Here is a 19,521-nt window from a genome sequence, read left to right as displayed (position 1 = left end):
AAAAAGAGGTTTGGCATTCTCAACCAGAATTACATGCAGTGTAGAGAAACAATATCCCTATAATATAAGAGACTGTTTATCAGAGGGAAGGGAGTGGCTGGGCTGGCATAACTTAAGTGTCATGAGGACACTTGGTAGTTTGCTTTTTCCCCGACGAGAGAAGAGGGGTCAGAGGACCAAGGTTTAAGAGTCACAGTTCGCTATTAGACGTAATGGTTGGAAAAGGTCAGCCTTTGCTTTTTATTATCTCCAATACTACCTACCTTTGGTGTGAATATAATAAAATATGGTAATTTATGGTGGAGGGAGGGTCATACATTTCCCTCCAGTCACTCAGGGAGGCTCAAGGAAAAATATTTGTGGCCACGCAGAGGGTCAAGATAAAAAAGAAAACAAAAAAAAAAAAAAAAAAACGAGGTCCCCTCCTTCTGATAAATAACGAACAGTTATAACGACTTACATTTTCTGGAGATCACATCATAATTATGGAAAACTCGACATTGAGTGTCTGGTTCATGAGATCACTTGATTTCAGCCTTCAAGATCACTGTCATGACTGTCAGGTAGGATTCATCCCAATTCATCAAAGCTTTTATAAAAGTAGTTATTATGGTTAACTAGGGTTACTATAAGCCATATTAACAAATGAAATATGACAGAAAACATCAAACAGATGACATAGTTTGCCGGTTTCATGACGTCTTGCCCTGAATCCTTACAGTTGCCCAGCAGATGTCGCCAGATGTTTTGACTATCAAATGCTTCCAAAGAGTGAACCATTTTCAACGCAAATGCTTCAAATTACCACAAATATAAAACTGAGGTATGCTCATCATTGTGTATGAAATGTTTGGAGCTTTTGTTTTTGTTTCAGTTTTGTTTTTGTTAAGCCTAAACCTAGTAGTGAAAGGGCGGATGTAATAGTTAATTGTCATCAGCCTGCACCTTTCCCGTCAATATTTGTGTTGTTTTCCCTTTAATGTAATGCCTTATTGTTATTTATTTATTTATTTATTAATTTATGTGTGCATTCTTTTTGAAAATGTTTTAATAAGGACCAAAATAAATTACTACTACTACTACTATTACTACTACGAGTAGTAGTAATTTACCACTACTACTTCATATGATTCACTGCATCAAAACTAATGCTGCACTCTCTGATAAACTGATAATGATAACTGATAAATAATAAGTAATAAGAGGAGACTCTTATTGTATCTTGTTTTCTCGCGATAAAGGGTTGATTATCTCATTATGTCCGTCTCTTTATGTCGAGATTCCGAGATAATTAACTCGTGATCTCCAGGTAACGGCGTTAAAAAATATTCGCAAGCACGGCCTCTCTCGGCTTCCGTAGCACATAACACAAACAGTAATAATCTTCCTTTTGTTTGTTTTCGTCTTCTTTTTTTGGTTTATATTGTCTCTCTGTTTATATATCTTATATCTGTTTTATACATTAACATGCGTACAATAAAGGATGTGAGAAAAAAAAAATGTTTCACTTGAAAACAGGAACAAAAATCCACTAGGCAGCAGCAGGAGTCACATGATCTATCCGGGCGGCTCTGAATAAACGCCACAGATAGTCGGAGGTGAACATTAGGTGGATACAATAACTCTTTTCTTTGTATTTTATTTTGGACACTACAGTGAAAGTTTTTGGTCGCACTGCGCGGTTGCGTCAAAGCAGTGAAAGTCTTTTTGGCAACCCTGATGCATTTACAGTGATATAATTCTTTTTTTTTTTTTTTTTTACTGTTGTCGGATGATAAAACTTACTTCTTGATGAGTCTAAAGTCTGATTGAGGCGTGTTTTGTACTTAAGTGCTTCGAGGCTGAGCTCCGTCAGACCAGCATACCGTGTTCCTCTTTTGTACCTTTTGTGTTCAAGACGATGAAGCTGATCATCCTCAATGACTACGACCAGGCAAGCGAGTGGGCTGCCAAGTACATCAGAAACAAGGTTTTATTGTTCAAACCTGGTCCGGACAGATATTTCACGCTGGGACTCCCCACAGGTAAGTAGAAGAGGGGCAGCTGTGTTTAATTATCTGTGTCACATCTTACACTTGGTCCCACTTCTGCATGCAAATGTAGGAAAAACTACAGCAATACATTAGATTTCAGGGGCCTTACATATTCTGCATGCATAAAACCAGTACTACGGCCATCATATGTATATATATATTAGGAATAAGTGCAACTTTTTTCTCTGAAATGTTGAGCAATATAAGTATAAAGTCTCCCAAAATGGAAAGACTCAAGTACTGCAACTCAAAATAGTACAGTGTTCCAGGAAGGGATGTTCTGTAAGCTTTTTTTTTGTTGTTGCTTGTCCTCAGGAAGCACTCCTTTGGGTTGTTACAAGAAACTGATCGAGTACTACAAGAATGGAGAAATCTCATTCCAGTATGTTAAGACTTTCAACATGGATGAATATGTAGGTAAGTAGTCATTGTTCCTTTTCTGCACATAAGATGGTTTGATAAAAGGATTCACCGATCCGGCTCTTTCAGTCCCGATATCGATACCTGGGCTTCTGGCATCCGCTGATACAGAATATCGATCCGATACCAGTGTGTGGAAGAGACTGAGATCATTCTTTTATGTGTAAGGCAAAACCAGGCTTGACTTAGGCCTAAACATGACTTTCCTAACACAAAAAAACAAACTTAAAACAAAATGTAACAAATAAATACATTGAAATACATATGAATTTAATGGTATCCGATACCAGATCGGCCCGTTGTCACAGATACTCGATCCAGCTATTTGAGTTAGTATCGGACCAATATCAGTTTTGGCATTGGTGCATCTCTAGTTACATATTGAGGGATTCTGGAAAGCGTAGGTTTTATATTGACTGAATTGTCATAAAATCCTGTGCAGGTCTTCCCAGAGATCACCCTGAGAGCTACCACTCCTTCATGTGGAATAACTTCTTCAAGCACATAGACATAAAAGCAGAGAACACCCACATCCTTGATGGCAACGCCACCGACCTGGAGGCAGAATGCGCAGCCTTTGAGGAAAAGATAACAGCTGCCGGAGGAATCGAGCTCTTTGTTGGAGGTCAGGAGGTCACAATGCTAATAGTGAATGTACTGTACCACATTTAAGATTGAGCTTGTCATTGTTGTGGTATCAAGTGATGTCAGTAAAATTCAAACTGCTCTTCCTGTCATGGCAGGTATTGGACCTGATGGCCACATCGCCTTTAATGAGCCTGGTTCAAGCCTGGTTTCCAGGACCAGGGTGAAGACCCTGGCAAAGGACACTATTATGGCTAATGCCCGATTCTTTGATGGAGATCTCTCAAAGGTGCCCACCATGGCGCTGACTGTAGGAGTGGGCACTGTCATGGATGCAAAAGAGGTTAGATGCCACTTTTTGTTGTGTTATCGTTGCTTTACGTTTCTGCACAAATATCAAATATACTGAATGTTAGCATCATATCTGTCATAACTTTGCTTTGAGTTGTTAAACAAGGATTGCTCAGTGATCTTGTCGTGCTCTCACTCAGTCATAGACGCCACAGACAATATTTTCATTTTCTTCTCAGGTCATGATTCTCATCACTGGAGCACACAAGGCTTTTGCTTTGTATAAAGCTATAGAGGACGGCGTGAATCACATGTGGACAGTGTCTGCGTTCCAGCAGCACCCACAGACTGTTTTTGTATGTGACGAAGACGCCACCCTGGAACTGCGAGTCAAAACTGTGAAGTACTTCAAAGGTGAGATCACATCACATGATTTATATTTCAGTTATAATAAACTGCAACCTTTGTTACATTAAGACATATGCAAAGTATGCATGAATCATAAAAAATATGCTGATTCTTGCTCTTTCTGCAGGGATGATGCACGTACACAACAAGCTGGTGGAGTCTCCTCCCTCAGGGTCCAAGAACTGAAGAAATGTCTTCCAAACTTTGTTGATTTATGTGGCATTTAAAAAAAAAGATAACACTCTAATGATTCCTTCATCTTCTAGGGGTGAAACATTGGTGGACAATAAGCAGTGCTTGGAGTTTACCACAACTAATTCTTGTAGAAATTATCAGGTGCTGATATAGTGCAGCTTTTCAGGTGATTGTTCACACAGCCTTGTTTCTCATTTGTCCTTTTTAATAAAGTACTTTAAATTTGTATATCTTGTGTGTGTTTGATAGTGCTGAGCTTCCTCTGTCACATGACAGCACGGAACAGCTCGTGTTGCGTTTAAGTGTTCCTTGTAAGCTTCTACATCCAAATGTGTTGTGGGGAGAAGTGGCAAAATGGCCCTTTTAAATAAACATTTGTTTTTTAGAAAGAAATGTAGGAGCACTAACTTTTTCTTGCCAGTGATGGAAGTTATGCATATATACTTGTGTGTACTACTAAAGTGCAGATTTGAAGTACTTGTACTTTACTGAAGTATTAAGATTTCCTCTTCTACTTTATACCTCTACTACATTGTACTTTTACTCCACTAAATTTATCTGACAGATATAGTTAGTAGTTACTTTGTTACTGCTGGTTAATTCTAATATAATAAAGCTTTGGAAAGTACTTGTTTTTGATACTTAAAATACATTTTGCTGATAATAATTATCTACTTTTAAAGGGGTTTTTCAAGTCTGTCTTAAAACAACAGTCAAGTGCCCAAATGAACACAGAAAGAGCGGTTTTCCTTGCTGTAATAATCCCTTCTGTTCATACTGGCTATTAAAAGATCCTCTTCAAATGTGTTTTCAATGTAAGTGATGGGGGGCAAAATCCACAGTATGTCCACACAGTCATTTTGTACATATATGCATTTAAAAGTTGTCTGAGTTAGTCATATCAAGTGGATATCTGCCACATTTACAGTCTTTTTAGCATCGAATTCCCTCTTTGTGTTTCCTTGGACAGTGTTTTCCTGTTGAGCTGCGGTGGAAGTTAAGCAACAAAAAGAGGGACTTTGGCACTATAAAGACTGTAACATTGAACAATATCTACTTGATTTTACTAATTTGGACAGCTGAAGCTTCATATCAGCTTCAAAAAAAGTTTAAAACACATTTACAGAAGGAGGCTTGTTGATTTTTGTCCCCATCATTTAATTGTAAGTGCATTATGATGGTTAGTATGAACAGGAGGAATGATTATGGAAAGAAAAACCTATGTCAATGTTCATTTGGGCTCCTGACTTTTGTTTTAAGACAGACTTGTGAACCTGTCCATAAAATTCTGAATGCAGGACATAAACTTGAAATTAAGTAAATTTTACATTGTAATATATCTACATTTTCTTCCACTATTTTTTCTTGCTGCTGACCTACTACTTCGTCATAATACCGCCTGGGTAGTGATATTTCAGTTTTTAGGATAATGTAGTTCCAAATTCGCACTCATATTTTCCACTTTTGTCTGCTTTACGATGTGCAAACCTACACGTAACAAAATATTCCGACGGCACCTAAAGGCGGCACCCGACCCTGTTAGTCAAAGGAGAGACGGAAGGAGATGGCCGACTAGGAGGCAACAACGATACCTTTGCTACTTCGTCGGCGATATTCGTTTTTATACAACACATCTTCACAACTGAAGTGGGGAGAGGACGTTATAAACACCCCCGCTCCTCTTCCACAATGGCAGAACAAAACAGCAACGTCAGATATCAAGAGGTAGGTAACAGTTTGCTGTCTCGGTAAAACGTAGCTAACAGGGTTGTGTCTAGACGGTAACCCTAGATTCGCGAAACTATCGCGAGATTTGTGAAGTAATAGTAAATTTAATTCACACCAAGCTTCAAGTAGTTATTTCAACCCAAACCGTAACTAAGTGGTTTTTGTGCCTAAACCTAACAAGACCTTAACCACCGCGTTGTCACATCGTAAATCAGCGAAACGAGAATATTTTGAAGCGGCTCGCGAGAGTTTCGCCAATCTAGAGTTACCGTGTAGACACGATCAGCGCTAACCGCTTAGCAGCTGCCCAGTCAGCTAACATCACCAGTCAACATTATCCTGTCACTGAGGGGAAAACAACCAGCCCAACACACTGTTGTTGACGGGCTGGGCCTGAGTAGGCAACACATATCTAAAGCTTACATTTAAACAAATGTCTCACACTGGAATAAACCATTACATGTGTGATTATAATTTCTGTATACCGTATTTGAAGCCGTTTCCATTTAGCAACTAGTTGATTAGTTATCAGAAGCCAGTGCTGTCTGGCCTGAACCACAGTCAGCTGAGTGTGGCTCTGATATGAAGCTCCATGATCAGGCCAGTACTTTGATACGTGTCCAGTCCTCCCTGCCTGTACCAAACTCCACAGACAAAACAGGATATTTAAAATAGACTAAGATAGCATGCTCATTTATCAACATGGATATGATGTTTGAAATCCTGAGTGCACAGTTTATATTTCAGTCGCGGCCATTTAGTTTTATTGATGTATCAGAGGTTGATGTGTTATAATTAATAAAGTAATCAATGCAGTTAATCTTTGCCATTTGGAAAAATAATGTCTATCTGTCATGACCACCTGTTGCACAGTACATTACACAAGTGTTATTTCTTTTGTTCCTCAATTTTCTGCATTATTTTCTCTTAAAACCTTCAGTGTATCTGTATTATATTTGGAGGTTAACTGTGTTGATGCTACAGTATAGTTTCCTTCTTTAAATTCTATGTTTTTTTTTATTTATCCATTTTCATTATACACAAAAACACACCAGACGACAAAAGAAAAATTTAAATCCGCCCCCCACCCTACCAAAAAACCCCCACAAACAAGCAGAAACAGTAAACAGACCTTATACATCATTGCCAGACTGGAAACAATTAATTAATTCAATGATGTTGTTCAAAAAGACAACAATATGTTAATGTCACTCTTATGTATTTATTTTCTTGTACTGTAGAAAAATGTTAAATTCCACTTAGCCAACATGAAAGCTTTCTTCAATGATGCACCCTGTAACACCTTGTGATTTCATTTATTATCACATATTCAGCTGGTGAACGAGGAGGAGCCAGCTCAGCCATCTCAAGAGGGTCCCGCCCAGGACGCACCACCCCCCTACAGCAGCATTGCTGCAGCCAATGCAGGTTAGGAAGCTCCACAGCTCCATCACATACAGCCCGACATCTCAGAACAAACATTTAGAAGTGGGAGAAAATAGTTAAATCCATAAATATCAGTGCCACTACATACAAATTCTCCTTTAAAAGTCTGTATCCTAAAGCGGGAAGATTGTAGAAGTCCCTGCAGTGAGATGTGCTTAAGAAACAAAAGCAGAAGTAATCTTTGGGAATGATTCTTTCCACAGTGTCACATTATTCCTGCAAAGTATATGAATCATCTGTATAATAGCTGTGACTTATATATGAGCAGCCTCAACTTGTACCAAGTATTTAAATGCTAAGCTACACATACTGTTGACTACTGTCTGATCTTGTGTTTTGCATCTAAAACCTTACTCTGCAAAATAAAAAGTTGCTATAGCCATCAGATTATTGTTAAAAACCAAGTTTTGTGAGATTCCTCTCTGAAAATACAATACTTGAGTAAACATATATAGTTTTATGTTCTAATTTGTCCTAATCTGTTCGCTTTAGAATGAATAGCTTAGAGGGGAAAAGCTTGTGTGCGAGGTCGTTTAGAAACGTCTGGTATCTCTAATCTCACTCAGAGGCCATAGGTCAACACATTATATAAGTGGGTGTAGCCTTGAGCTTTTCCTGGATGAGTCCATGGATCTGGTTCAATGCTGTTTGTGTTTAAACAACACAGAGGCGGCTTCTGGATAGCAGCCAAATGACCCAGATAAAAATCTTGGCGTGCATGGGAGAGAACATAAACAGTAATGGACATATATATAGTACTAATGTCTTTCATCCTGCTCTGGTTTGTATAATTATCTGCTGCTTCTTGTCTTTCCAAAGGAAGTGAAAGCAGCATTTTTCAGCAGTCAAACCTCCATATCAGCTGCAGATGAAGTCAGCACCCACTAACTTTCAGTTCTGCTATTATGACTGACCTTCTTTAAATACAATTTAAATTTCATATTAGAGTCAAAATAATATTTCTCTGTCTTTTTTTAAAAAAAAACCATCTGTCACACTGTCTGTCTATTTGGGTCTTTCTGTCAGAGGAGCTGCACACTTCATATGTGGCATAGATATGCTCCAAAATTACAAACAATAGTCCTATTTAGGTGAAATTATTTTTAGTTCAGTGTTTCTTTGCTTTAGGCTGAAACATGTAAAGTTAATCAAAACTGACTAAAAATAGCTTGCTGTGGTTGCAAAACGGTCTGTTGAAAAATGATAATCAGGTTTGTTTGGCCATACAACACTGTACTGCACATTACAAAGCTAATCCTGACCGACTCCATCGCCCCAACATTCATGATGCAATACTCTCCACAAAGGAAGTGTAGACGTAGTGATATTAACCCGACCTGTATGATAAATCAGCACTTTTCGTGCCAGTGTCAGCCATGTTCAGGAGTTTGTTTATTATGTTCAGAGAAGTTCATTTTAATAAAGACCTCTGTTCTGGGATGAATAGTGTTTTGCTCATCACCTCCACAGCTTTCTTTGAATACAAGGAAGATGGAGGGAGATTTCCTAACCCTCCGTCCTACAGCGTTGCCACCACTCTGCCCTCCTACGATGAAGCTGAGAGAAGCAAAGCAGAGGCTGCCATCCCCCTCGTCGCTGGAAGAGTCACGGTACGTCTGTCTCATTCTCAAACATCATGTCGAAATATTCCTGCTCACTACAAGTCTCATCATGTACCAACATCTCAAACTTTCAAACAAAACGGATTTTGTAACGTGTTTCCATATTTCAGGAGGAAGACTTTGTGGCCAGGGACGACTTTGAAGACGCTGACCAGCTGCGAATAGGAAATGACGGCATCTTCATGCTCACTTTCTTCAGTAAGAACTGGTTGAGCGTTTCAACAGTTGTTTCATACAATTCTCTTTAAAAGAGTAAACTGAATTTCAGTTTCACTTGCATAGAGCTGGTTCGTAACCAGACGGTTAATCAATATTTATCTTTGCTTATTTATCTGGTAACCTGACGCACCAGATGGTTTGTTCCATGGAACCATCTGAGAATTCGTCCATGGAAACTGTTTGGAAAAGAGCAGGAACTTTCAAAAAAAAAAAAAAAAAAAAACCTGGCAGGTGATTTGATGAACCATCTGTCTGTCACCGTCTTACCTTGACGCAGCTGCATTCACAAGATCATAACTTAAAGCCTGACAAGACGGATTCTCGCATGATCTTGTGAATCCAGCTGCCTCGCAAGGTAATTGATCTGATGAGTGAACATGTAAAAGTCGCACTCGTCCCACATTTAACATTTGTTGTGTAGCTGTACTGGGTGTCATCACACTCACTGCACAAGATGTATGGAGGAGGAGGAGGAGGAGGAGAATGTGTGCCGCCAGTTTGATGACCTCAAAAACAAGTGACGTCTTTGAATAAAAATCTCCTGCTATCTATCAGTCATTCTTTGAAAATGCCATATTTGTGGATCATGGTCCAAGACAGTTTGGTGTTATTATACCAAATGTTGTCTCTTTTTTTTAAAAAATGAATCATCGTCTTTCTGTCACCAGTGGCATTCCTCTTCAACTGGATTGGCTTCTTCCTGTCGTTCTGTTTGACCACATCTGCCGCTGGTCGATACGGGGCCATCTCTGGCTTTGGCTTGTCCCTCATCAAATGGGTTCTTATTGTCAGGGTGAGAGTTAGTTACTGAATATGTACCACTCTAACTCTATAGGATCATATGTTACGGCTTTATTCACTGGAATCGATGCACTGCTCCTAACAGGTATTATCTTGTTTCTTCCAGTTTTCTACCTACTTCCCTGGTTACTTTGATGGGCAGTACTGGTTGTGGTGGGTGTTCCTGGCCCTGGGTAAGTGACAGACGTTATTTTATAACAAATACATTTCCCATGATTGGTAATTGTCTTTTTATGTGTTTTAATGTCTTTCATCATGAATCTTTTTCTTTGGACTCCAGGCTTCATGCTGTTCATCAGAGGCTTTGTTAACTACTCCAGAGTGCGTAAACTTGCTGATCCCACCTACGCCACTCTTCCCCGCACAAGGGTACTCTTCATCTATTAGAGGTAAGTTCTGTTATACCGGTCACGCTCGTCATGTAAACCAGGTTCGTTGTTGCACAAAATTCTCTGTTTTATTTACTGTGAGTGATGAGATTAACAACAGAAAAATACATTTTTGACCTTATTTACTCCCCAGTAAGTGTCAAATACCACTAGCTTTTTTCTTAAGTAAATAAATGATCCAGTGTCACCGTCACTGTCTGGCAACTCTTTGAGTTTGTATCAAACTGTTTCAAGATTCACTGGACTTTAGCATCTGAATGTCTAAATGTGCCCGCAAGCTTTTGAGCGTAGTTTCCACTTCATTTCAACTTGGAACACAAAACATCACGTCATTTATTTATCGATGGCTCTGTGCAACAAGTAAACAAAATTAAGACGTAAGAAGATTAAGACTTACAGACTAATAAACACATATTTCACATGACTAGTCACGGCTGAATTTAAACTACAGCATGTTCACATTTGATTATCAGCTGGAGATTTAACATCAAACCTGCCTATTCATGGAAAAATATTTCAGGCAGGAGATCTAAGAATTGCCGTTTGCCAGCCTGTGACAGGAGAGCCATAAAGTTTCTGATATACTGTACTTACTGAACCTTCAGCACACACAGTAGTATCAAAATATCTGAAGTAATTGATCATATTAATTTGGTTCAGCCTGACAAGGTGCTTCGTTGTGCTTCTTACATCGTTGTTCAGCAGAAACGTAGCACTGCAACACTTACCTGGGTCCAAAGTACCAGACAAAGACATTATTATTTGACCAGTGACTAATTTATGTTTAAGTAATAGTCAGAAATCCATGTTAAACGGGTCTTTACATGATAACCTCATGTTGGTAACTTAATCATTTTAACACAAGACATCAACAATGGCTGTAGTTGTTGCCCTGAAGTTTGGGTTATTCACGTGCATTTAACCACACATCCTGAATAGATGAAAAGTCTATTTTTTAATTAGATTTTTACACCTTCTTTCTACCAGAATTCAGGATGTCGGATGTGGAAGAACTGGACACGACCAACACAAGCAGCAACCCAGAAATCAGCCAGACGAGTTAGAGATGAAGACTACCGACGACAGTAAAATATTCAGGAATTCTATCACTTGTTTTATTTTGTTTGAAACTTTATTAATGGAAAGCGGTTAACAGTAATTAGTCCCTCTATGTACTCATTAGTGGCGAATGTTAAGTGCTATTTACATCTCTTGTCTGTAATGTATAAGTAATGCCTTATATCATTTGATGGTAGCATACGAGCATGCATCTGCTCTCGAGGTCAATAAATAGAGAGTCTCGTTGGTGTTGGCGACACGTGGCCGAAAAGCCAACAGGTATTAGTTAATACAACACTCTATAGACCTGCCGTAAGCATGCGACATACTTTGTAATCTGCACTAATCTCACCTCATGGGTTTGTTGTGACTATTATAGGCTGTTTCTAGATACCACATACACTTAAGAAGTTGTCATGAGGCTGTAAATGACAATGCTGATATCCACATTAGCACATAACTCGCTCACCTGTTGGCTTTAAGTAGTGTTGCCCTGATTCTAGCCAGGAGGCGGCAGTGTTGTCTGCTGCTTTCAGGTGGCTAGAAACTCTTTATTAAGGGCATTGTCATAATAAAACATACATGCTTGTGATTCAGATGTTTTCATCCAATTCAAGTGCAGTGTCAGTGGAACACACCCAAATTGCATCCATGTGTCAGAAGTTATGATTTTGCCTGTTTTTTTTTTTTTGCTGTACATTAAATCAGATAAAAAAAAATCCACCCTTAAAATGGAATTTAAGCTTACAGACGTGATCTTAGACCAGTCCGCGTTGTCAAAACACGAACAAGCCGCAGCTAGAAACCAGGTGGCCAGAAATGTCAAGTGACAAACCCTCCGCAACCCGGAGCGGCTCGGTCAGCAGTGACGGGACGATGACTTTTGGACAGTGACAGCAACCGGGAGGGTTTTTTGTGGGCGTACGAGCACATTTTCTGGTTCATGTCCTTTAAAAATCCTTTAGATGTTAGAGCCTGACCTTTTATTTTTTTTTCCTCTGACTCCTCAGTGAGTCAGTGGAGTCTGCATCCCGTTCACTGTCAGTGGAAAAGCTCCGAGTCTCAGCTGTCTGGATTTCAGCTGCTAATGATCCTGCTCAGACATTTGGATCCAGTTATCTAAGAGCATAAAAATAGCTCACATTCCATTTTCAGGCGGGGTTTTTGCCATAAGATTTAATTGACAGGTGGGGAAGGGAAATTTTTTTCTTTTTTTTCTTCTTTTTTTTTCGTTTTTCTGAAAATTATTCATAAGGTGTAAGATGCTATCTTGTGGGTATCAAAACTATATCAAAGAATGTTGTATGCAGGTGCACTTTTAGAAACATAACCAATAAAACCCAGAGGATGTTCCCATCATTGTTTGAAGTCCCAGATGTATGAAACAAGGACTGAATGATGCAGGATGTTGTTTCTGTTTTATATTCTGGGGGAAAAGAACATGTCAGGATAATTAAGATGTTCATAATCTAACCACTGATTGTCAATTGAAAGAGTTAATATGGATTTTAGTCTGGCCCAGCAAACTGATCTGTTTACCGAATCAGTTAAACTCATACGACATGGCTTTGATACAGACCCATATGCTTATTTCTATGTGATGTAGAGCTGCAACCCTGGGGTTTTGTTGTTATGAAACTGTACAGAAAGCGTTTAGTGTTGAATAAATGTCACTTTTAATGCGTCACTTTCTGAGTTGTGTGTTGTTGACATCCCTGTGTACCAAGATAATGATATACAATGTCACAAATACCACATTAGCAGTTTTTATTGGACACTTTTGATACAAGATACGACATTGTTTACATTGTTACAGGTCGGTATTATGAAGCTGAGGTATTGGAGGAAGAAGGACTGAAAATGAAAGATATGCTGCTGAAGATTACAACTGAAAAATGCTTTCATGTATGTTTAACGCTGCACTGGACGACATTGGCAGCACCAAGTGGCAGCAATGTGTTACTGAAATATAAAACAACACTCAGAAGACAGAGGAAGCTGTAACTCTTTGGTTTCTGACACATCAGACAAGACATCACGTCTCAACACAAAGTATAAATGACCAAAATATCAGACTGAAAAGATGGATCTGCATCAAAATACAATCCTGGACTACATATACAGTACAGCAAAAGTTTGAGGCACTTAAGACGTTTAAATTTTTATTATGCATTATGCAACACCATCAAGGAGGCGTCTGATTGGTTCCAAATTTATTCTGCAGCATGACAATGATCCCAAACATACAGCCAGAGTCATAAAGTTCCTCAGCAACAAGAACTGTTGCTGTCAAGCCAAAGTGTGCTCACACCAAATATTGATTTCATTAAGGTTCCTTCTGTTGAACTTTGCATGAAATCATCCTCACTTTACTGTTAGTGGCTTAAACCTTTGCACAGTACTGTAGTTTTTATAGGAAAAGAGTAAATGTCTGCACTCTTCAAAGCCACAACATTTATTCAAAAGTAAGTGTGCAGGTTTTAACTCTCTTCCTGTTGATGTTGATCTTTAACAGCCTTGCATCTATGTGATGTGTGTATAATTACATCCCCACATATAGTTTTTTCTCACTCAGACAAGTGCTGTAGTTAATGTGGAAATAGGGCAGTTTTTATTTATTACCATCTCACAACTATTCCTTTAAACTTTTTCTGGATCCGCACCAAAAATGAAGCACTTGGTCTGTTTCTCACCAAATCTGGTTGAAATCTGCCTAAGAAACACAACTACAAACATAACCTCCGAGCAAAGGCACAATAATATTTAACATTTTAAAATATTTTAGAATTAAATGGTAGTGATTTGTTTTCTCTTCTCCTACAAATCTCTTAGACTTGAGAAACATCAGTGCATCTAATGGAGGTAGTGAAGCGGTTCAACCAGTGTTGATGATACTGCTTTATATTTCGCTCTTTATGATTTCTTCTCTTCATTCATTTCATTTGCTGAGAAGATCTAACACCCCTAACAGTTCCGACATCAGAATTAATTGTAATGTGAACTAATAGAAGTGATATGAGGTGTTAAATGATACGTTGACAACAGTCAAATCTGTCTTAAAACAGTGTCCATGTGAACAAAATAGGTTTTGCTCTTCATCTTTTTTGCTTTTTCATCTTAACTCGTTATTTTCTGCAAATGAAAAGTGCAGTACAAATTAAATGCATTATTATTATTATTATTATTATTATTATTATTATTGTCCATTTGAAGACGCCTTCCTTAAGCAAGTGGAAGTGATGGAGGATGAAATCCACTGTCATCTCTGTGCAAAAACATGCAAAACTCCGTCTAAATCTATTATGAGGTTTCAGCAGTCTGAGGTAAAATAGATATCCACTTTGTCTAATTTAGTCTGCTGAATCCTCATTATAGCTTTAGATAAACTTTGAGATGCATGTCTCTCTCAGAACGAGGACTGTGGATATTCGACTGATGATGAAATACGTGTATAAATGAGCATTTTCACTCCCTGGATTCATCCAGCTGGCGGGGAAGGAAGAAGATGGCTTTCTGTCCGATGTGGGTTCTTGGACCCAGTTTAGGTTTCCCGTTCTTTTTCAGAGCTACATACCAGTTCCTCTCCTGATATTTCTGAGGCTGATATGTATTGTAGTGATTCTCCTCCAACTTCTCCAGGAAGTAACACTCATCAGTTACTGTGGGCTGAGAGAGACACGCGAGACAAACACCGACAGCTGACTGCACATGTGGATGGATTTTGAATTGAGATGAAGAGTTTAAAAATGCATTCACCAAAGTTTATATTAGATTGGATAATTCTGAATAATTTATACCAGGTATTAGGGCTGGGCAATATATCGATATTATATTGATATCATGATATGAGACTAGATATTGTCGTAGATATTAGATATCGTAATATCATGATATGGCATAAGTGTTGTCTTTTCCTGGTTTTAAAGGCTGCATTACAGTAAAGTGATGTAATTTTCTTAATTTACCAGACCCTTATCCACTTAGTCATTATACACACATTACTGATGATTATTTATTAAAAATTTCATTTTGTAAATATTTTGTGAAAGCACCAATAGTCATCCCTACAATATTGTTGCGATATTGATATTGAGGTATTTGGTTAAAAATATTACCCAGCCCTACCAGGTATCATGGAAGATTTATCATCATCAAGTCTAATGTGCTGATCTACAATCCAGTTTGATCACATGAATGATGAGGTGTATTCTGTAGATACTTACTGAACTATACAAACGCCCTTCATTACTCATGGCCAAATATCGCCCAGCTTCTGCTCCTTGGATGATCACAACGCCTCGATCCACAGCTTTAAGCTTTAAAACAGCTGAAAGGAGAAAACATGACAGGAAACACAGGCTGAAACCTACAAATACAACTATACAATGCTGCTTGAAAGTTTGTGAACCCTTTAGAATTTGCTCTATTTCTGCATAAATATGAAAACGGGATCAGATTTCCACTCAAGTCCTAAAACTAGATAAAGAGACATTAAACAAATGAGACAAAAACTTTACACTTGTTAATTTACTTATTTAGGAAAATGATCCAATGTTACATATTTGTGCTTGGCAAAAGTATGTAAACCCCCTAGGATTATCAATTCATTTGAAGGGGAAATTAGAGTTGGATGTTTCAATCAATGGGATGACAATCAAGTGTGAATCTGGAAGGCCCTGCCTTATTTAAAGAAGAGAAATCTTGGTCTCCACTATCAAACTCTGAGCTTCACAACACAGGTTTGTGGAAGTGTGTCATGACTCAAATAAAGGAGATTTCTGAGGTCCTTAGAAGAAGAGTTGTTGATGCTCACCAAGCTGGAAAGGGTTAAAAACCATTTCTGAAGAGTTTGGACTCCACCAGTTGACTGCAGGCAGATCATATACAAATTGAAGACATCCAACACCATTGTTACCCTCCCCAGGAGTAGTCTAACAACAAAAATCACACCAAGAGCAGGCGTGTAATAGTCCAGGAGGCTACAACGGACCCTAGGATAACATCTAGGAAACTAAAGGTCTCTCTTGCAGTGGCTACAGTCGATGTTAATGAGTCCATCATCAGGAGAACATTGAACATCAATGGTGTACATGGCAGAGTTGCAAGGAAAAAAGCCACTTTTCTCCAAAAAGAACATTGCTGCTGTCTATGGTTCGCTCAAGACCACGTGGATAAGCCAGAAGGTGATTGGAACAATGTTCTGTGGATGGATGAGACCAAAATCAAACTTTTTGGTTTGAATGAGAAGTGTTCTGTTTGACGATGAGCAAACACTGCACTCCAGCATAAGAACCTTATGCCATCTGTGAAACAAGGTGGTGGTAGTATCATGGTTTGGGCTGCTTTGCTGCTTCTGGACCAGGATGGCCTGCAATCATTGATGGAGCTATGAGTTCTGAGTTGTACCAGCCAATTCTACAGGAAAATTCCTCCTAGCTGATATGCAGAGCTGATAAACAGTTGCCAGAAATGTTTGATTGAAGTTATTGCTGCAAAAGGGAGTCACACCAGTTACTGAAAGCAAGGGTTCACATACTTTTGCCTCCCACAAATATGTAAGATTTGATAATTTTCCTCAATAAATAAATGAATAAGTTTAATGTTTTTGTCTCATTTGTTTAATTGGGTTCCCTTTATCTAGTTTTAGGACTTGTGTAAAAATCTGATCATGTTTAAGGCCATATTTATACAGAAATAGAGAAAATTCAGAAAGAACCTTCAAGCAGCACTGTATATACATTCTGATAAAAGAGAAATTGCTGTTTTACTTCAGCTACAGTCAGCAACCTTTAAAATCTTTGCTCTATAGTTGAATACTTAAATGAATGATGGCTGTCTAGAGGCTCGGTAAGTAATTATCAGAGCATTCTTAAATGTGAGTCAGTCTCACCACAACACAAAGTAAATGCACCATTAGACTGTCTCAAACCTGACACGCTGTTATCAACTGTAACACTTTCAGCTTCTTTTTCAAGACATGAAAGGATCAGAAGCAACCATACATGGCTTTTTATATTTGTCATAAATGAGAAGGCCAATATTTTTTCTTTACCATTTACCAATTTAACTTTTTCAAGACTTAAAACATCCAAGTTATAGGATGCTAGTCATGCATCTAGCATATTTTATTTAATATGTTATTGGTGCTTATTAATATCCCTTTATTTATTTATTGCTTACAACAATATTGCTCTACCTATAATGTATGCGTGGTGCCAATCTAATCTTAATCTACTGATTATTTTCTCAATTAATTGATTAGTTTGGTCTAAAAATGTCAGAAAAATCTCGATCACTGTTTCCCAAAGTCTAAGGTCTACAGGACTAAAGAAACTAGAAAATATTCACACTTGAGAAGCTGGAATCTGAGAGTTTGGACATTTTTTTATCTTTAAAAATTACTTTAATAGTTGGCAACTAATCAATTAATCGTTGCAGCTCTGATAAAGTAGCCTTTTTACTGTAGTCCCAATCCATGCTAGGCCTCTACCACAGTATGTTTGTTTTCTTTTCTCTTTCAGATGAATTTAAGGCTTATTTTGACTTTAGGTTCTATAAATATCTTATTTTTCATTCCCCTTTAATAAATCAGCAATGAGCTCCCACTTTTCTCCATGTAAAGGCATTTATTTGACATGTGTGTTGTTTCCCGCTCTTTGAACCTGACACATCGGCACTGGAGGAAGTGAACGCGTCATGTAGTGTATCAGACCTGACCTGGATGTGTGCTGCAGTCTTACTGTGAACGTCCCTGTCATCCCTCTGGCCCTGCACGGTCCCATCGGGGAGGATCTGGAGGTGATGTCCGCCATTCATGCAGTACAGCCGAGTCAGCCGCCTGTGGTCCCGCAAAAGGCCCCCGGCCACAGTTTGATCCTCAAAAGCAAACACGTCTCCATCCGTCATCCTGCTCAGAAGAAACACTGCCCTGTAGTCAACAGGAGGGGTCTGCAGTGGAGGTCGGTTTTCTCAGCACAGATCAGATCAGATCAGATCAGATCAGCTGGCTGTGGTCCCTGGTCAGGTGTTTGCATGCTCGTGAACGAGCGTAGACCACACAGGCAGCTGGATGCGCGTCCCCGACTCCTGGCCTAAACGGGGATGATGGTATGGAGTGTGATCACTGCCACTTGTGCACTTACTTCCTGTTATGCTGAGTTCCGCCTGCCCGCTGAGAACTGCACGCACCTCGCGGGAGCGCGCACAGGTAAAGGGAACACTACCAGACATTGTTTTTTAAGGCAAAGTAAAAACGATATAATCTTCTTTGTCAGATTCATCAATAATGACAAATGATCTGAAGTCTTTAGATACTGAATGTTTAGACTCACCAATTTTTTAGAGTCACCAATGTTTGATCAGACTCAGTAGTAGCATTTCCTCGATATGATTGGTCTGAAATTTACAAGGTTTCCTTTCCTCCTCAGTGTGAACTCTTCTGTGTTCTTTGTCGATGTGTTTTTAAACACAGGATTTCAGATAGTTATTCTATGAGATTTTTAAATGCAGAAAAATTCATGTGGGTTGTCAAATTCACTCAAAGTCAAAGTTGATCAAATAAACTGTGCTGATAAAACCATTTGATGCCTGCCAGACTTTGATTTGAAGAGTCACTACCGAGTGTTAAGAGGTGGTTGCATCATTCGACAGAGGTGTATCTTGTTACCTGCTGAGAACTGCATCCCCTGCTTTCTGGAACGAGTCAGGAGGAGGTTCACTCACTGGAGGCATCTGGTAGACAGGTGAATGAATGAAAGCAAGGATGCAGGATGCAGGATGCAGCATGAAAGGTAAAACCACCTCTGCAGAATACTATAACCACATACTTTTTCTCTGGAGACCAAGGAGTGGATAGTACATATGTGTGAATATGTATACACATAGACCTATACATATATATTCTATAGAGACACTTTAGGATCAAACAGTTACCAGCTCATATTTTGGGCCGTTTTGGTCTGACTATAACAGTTTTCTACAGAACACAGAAAACTCCATGAATGTCTTAAACTTTTTGGAAAATAAACCAAAAGTTTCATCTGCTGCAAATGAAAAGTGCTTTTGTGTGATCTACTGTAGGTGAACTGACTCTTAAAACTTGTCCACAAATTCTTGACTTAAACTTCAATAAACTATGTTGCTGCTGGGTTGGAGAACTTTAATGCCCTCAATAAATGTTGCTTTTGTGAAGCCACTTTGAATTTTCATCTATTAATTACTGAGACTTTGTCAGGTTGATTGTAACAATCTGAGACTGTATTTCATGATGTAATTGCACTATATTTCCCATCATTTGTACATTAAAGATGTTAAACTACATTTTTA

The 19,521-nt window shown here is 38.7% G+C and overlaps 3 protein-coding genes across 3 annotated transcripts; 2 read left to right on the top strand and 1 right to left on the bottom strand.

Annotated features, from left to right (window-relative positions):
- Window positions 1-1,551: 1,551 nt before the first annotated feature.
- Window positions 1,552-4,160, top strand: gnpda1 (glucosamine-6-phosphate deaminase 1). Its single transcript, XM_067599011.1, has 6 exons — window positions 1,552-2,024; window positions 2,349-2,450; window positions 2,896-3,078; window positions 3,197-3,381; window positions 3,569-3,743; window positions 3,865-4,160. The coding sequence occupies exons 1-6, from the start codon at window positions 1,901-1,903 to the stop codon at window positions 3,921-3,923; spliced, it is 828 nt and encodes a 275-aa protein (XP_067455112.1). The 5' UTR covers window positions 1,552-1,900; the 3' UTR covers window positions 3,924-4,160.
- Window positions 4,161-5,464: 1,304 nt separating this feature from the next.
- ndfip1 (Nedd4 family interacting protein 1) lies at window positions 5,465-12,883 on the top strand. The gene is made up of 8 exons (XM_067599009.1): window positions 5,465-5,657; window positions 6,995-7,088; window positions 8,577-8,716; window positions 8,839-8,926; window positions 9,616-9,740; window positions 9,855-9,921; window positions 10,029-10,137; window positions 11,125-12,883. The coding sequence occupies exons 1-7, from the start codon at window positions 5,622-5,624 to the stop codon at window positions 10,133-10,135; spliced, it is 657 nt and encodes a 218-aa protein (XP_067455110.1). The 5' UTR covers window positions 5,465-5,621; the 3' UTR covers window positions 10,136-10,137; window positions 11,125-12,883.
- Window positions 12,884-12,948: 65 nt separating this feature from the next.
- fgf1a (fibroblast growth factor 1a) lies at window positions 12,949-18,815 on the bottom strand. Its single transcript, XM_067599010.1, has 3 exons — window positions 17,937-18,815; window positions 15,420-15,523; window positions 12,949-14,862 (listed from the first exon to the last, which is right to left on the bottom strand). The coding sequence occupies exons 1-3, from the start codon at window positions 18,100-18,102 to the stop codon at window positions 14,662-14,664; spliced, it is 471 nt and encodes a 156-aa protein (XP_067455111.1). The 5' UTR covers window positions 18,103-18,815; the 3' UTR covers window positions 12,949-14,661.
- Between the last annotated feature and the right edge of the window lie 706 nt (window positions 18,816-19,521).

The sequence above is a fragment of the Thunnus thynnus genome, chromosome 9, assembly GCF_963924715.1.
Source record: "Thunnus thynnus chromosome 9, fThuThy2.1, whole genome shotgun sequence".
Taxonomy (NCBI): Eukaryota; Metazoa; Chordata; class Actinopteri; order Scombriformes; family Scombridae; genus Thunnus; species Thunnus thynnus.
The sequence above is the reverse complement of the archived record's forward strand: the minus strand, read 5'-3'. Positions and strand labels throughout refer to the sequence as shown.

What these genes read in the sequence shown, in the direction of transcription:
- gnpda1 (XM_067599011.1), top strand. Translation starts at nt 1,901, where the DNA reads ATGAAGCTGATCATCCTCAATGACTACGACCAGGCAAGCGAGTGGGCT. An exon ending in CTGTCATGGATGCAAAAGAG is followed by an intron (nt 3,382 to 3,568) that starts GTTAGATGCCAC and finishes TTTTCTTCTCAG; the next exon opens with GTCATGATTCTCATCACTGG. An exon ending in AACTGTGAAGTACTTCAAAG is followed by an intron (nt 3,744 to 3,864) that starts GTGAGATCACAT and finishes CTCTTTCTGCAG; the next exon opens with GGATGATGCACGTACACAAC.
- ndfip1 (XM_067599009.1), top strand. Translation starts at nt 5,622, where the DNA reads ATGGCAGAACAAAACAGCAACGTCAGATATCAAGAG. An exon ending in CATTGCTGCAGCCAATGCAG is followed by an intron (nt 7,089 to 8,576) that starts GTTAGGAAGCTC and finishes TCACCTCCACAG; the next exon opens with CTTTCTTTGAATACAAGGAA. An exon ending in AATGGGTTCTTATTGTCAGG is followed by an intron (nt 9,741 to 9,854) that starts GTGAGAGTTAGT and finishes TGTTTCTTCCAG; the next exon opens with TTTTCTACCTACTTCCCTGG.
- fgf1a (XM_067599010.1), bottom strand. Translation starts at nt 18,102, where the DNA reads ATGACGGATGGAGACGTGTTTGCTTTTGAGGATCAAACTGTGGCCGGG. An exon ending in GGATGACAGGGACGTTCACA is followed by an intron (nt 15,524 to 17,936) that starts GTAAGACTGCAG and finishes TTCTCCTTTCAG; the next exon opens with CTGTTTTAAAGCTTAAAGCT. An exon ending in AAGGGCGTTTGTATAGTTCA is followed by an intron (nt 14,863 to 15,419) that starts GTAAGTATCTAC and finishes TGTCTCTCTCAG; the next exon opens with CCCACAGTAACTGATGAGTG.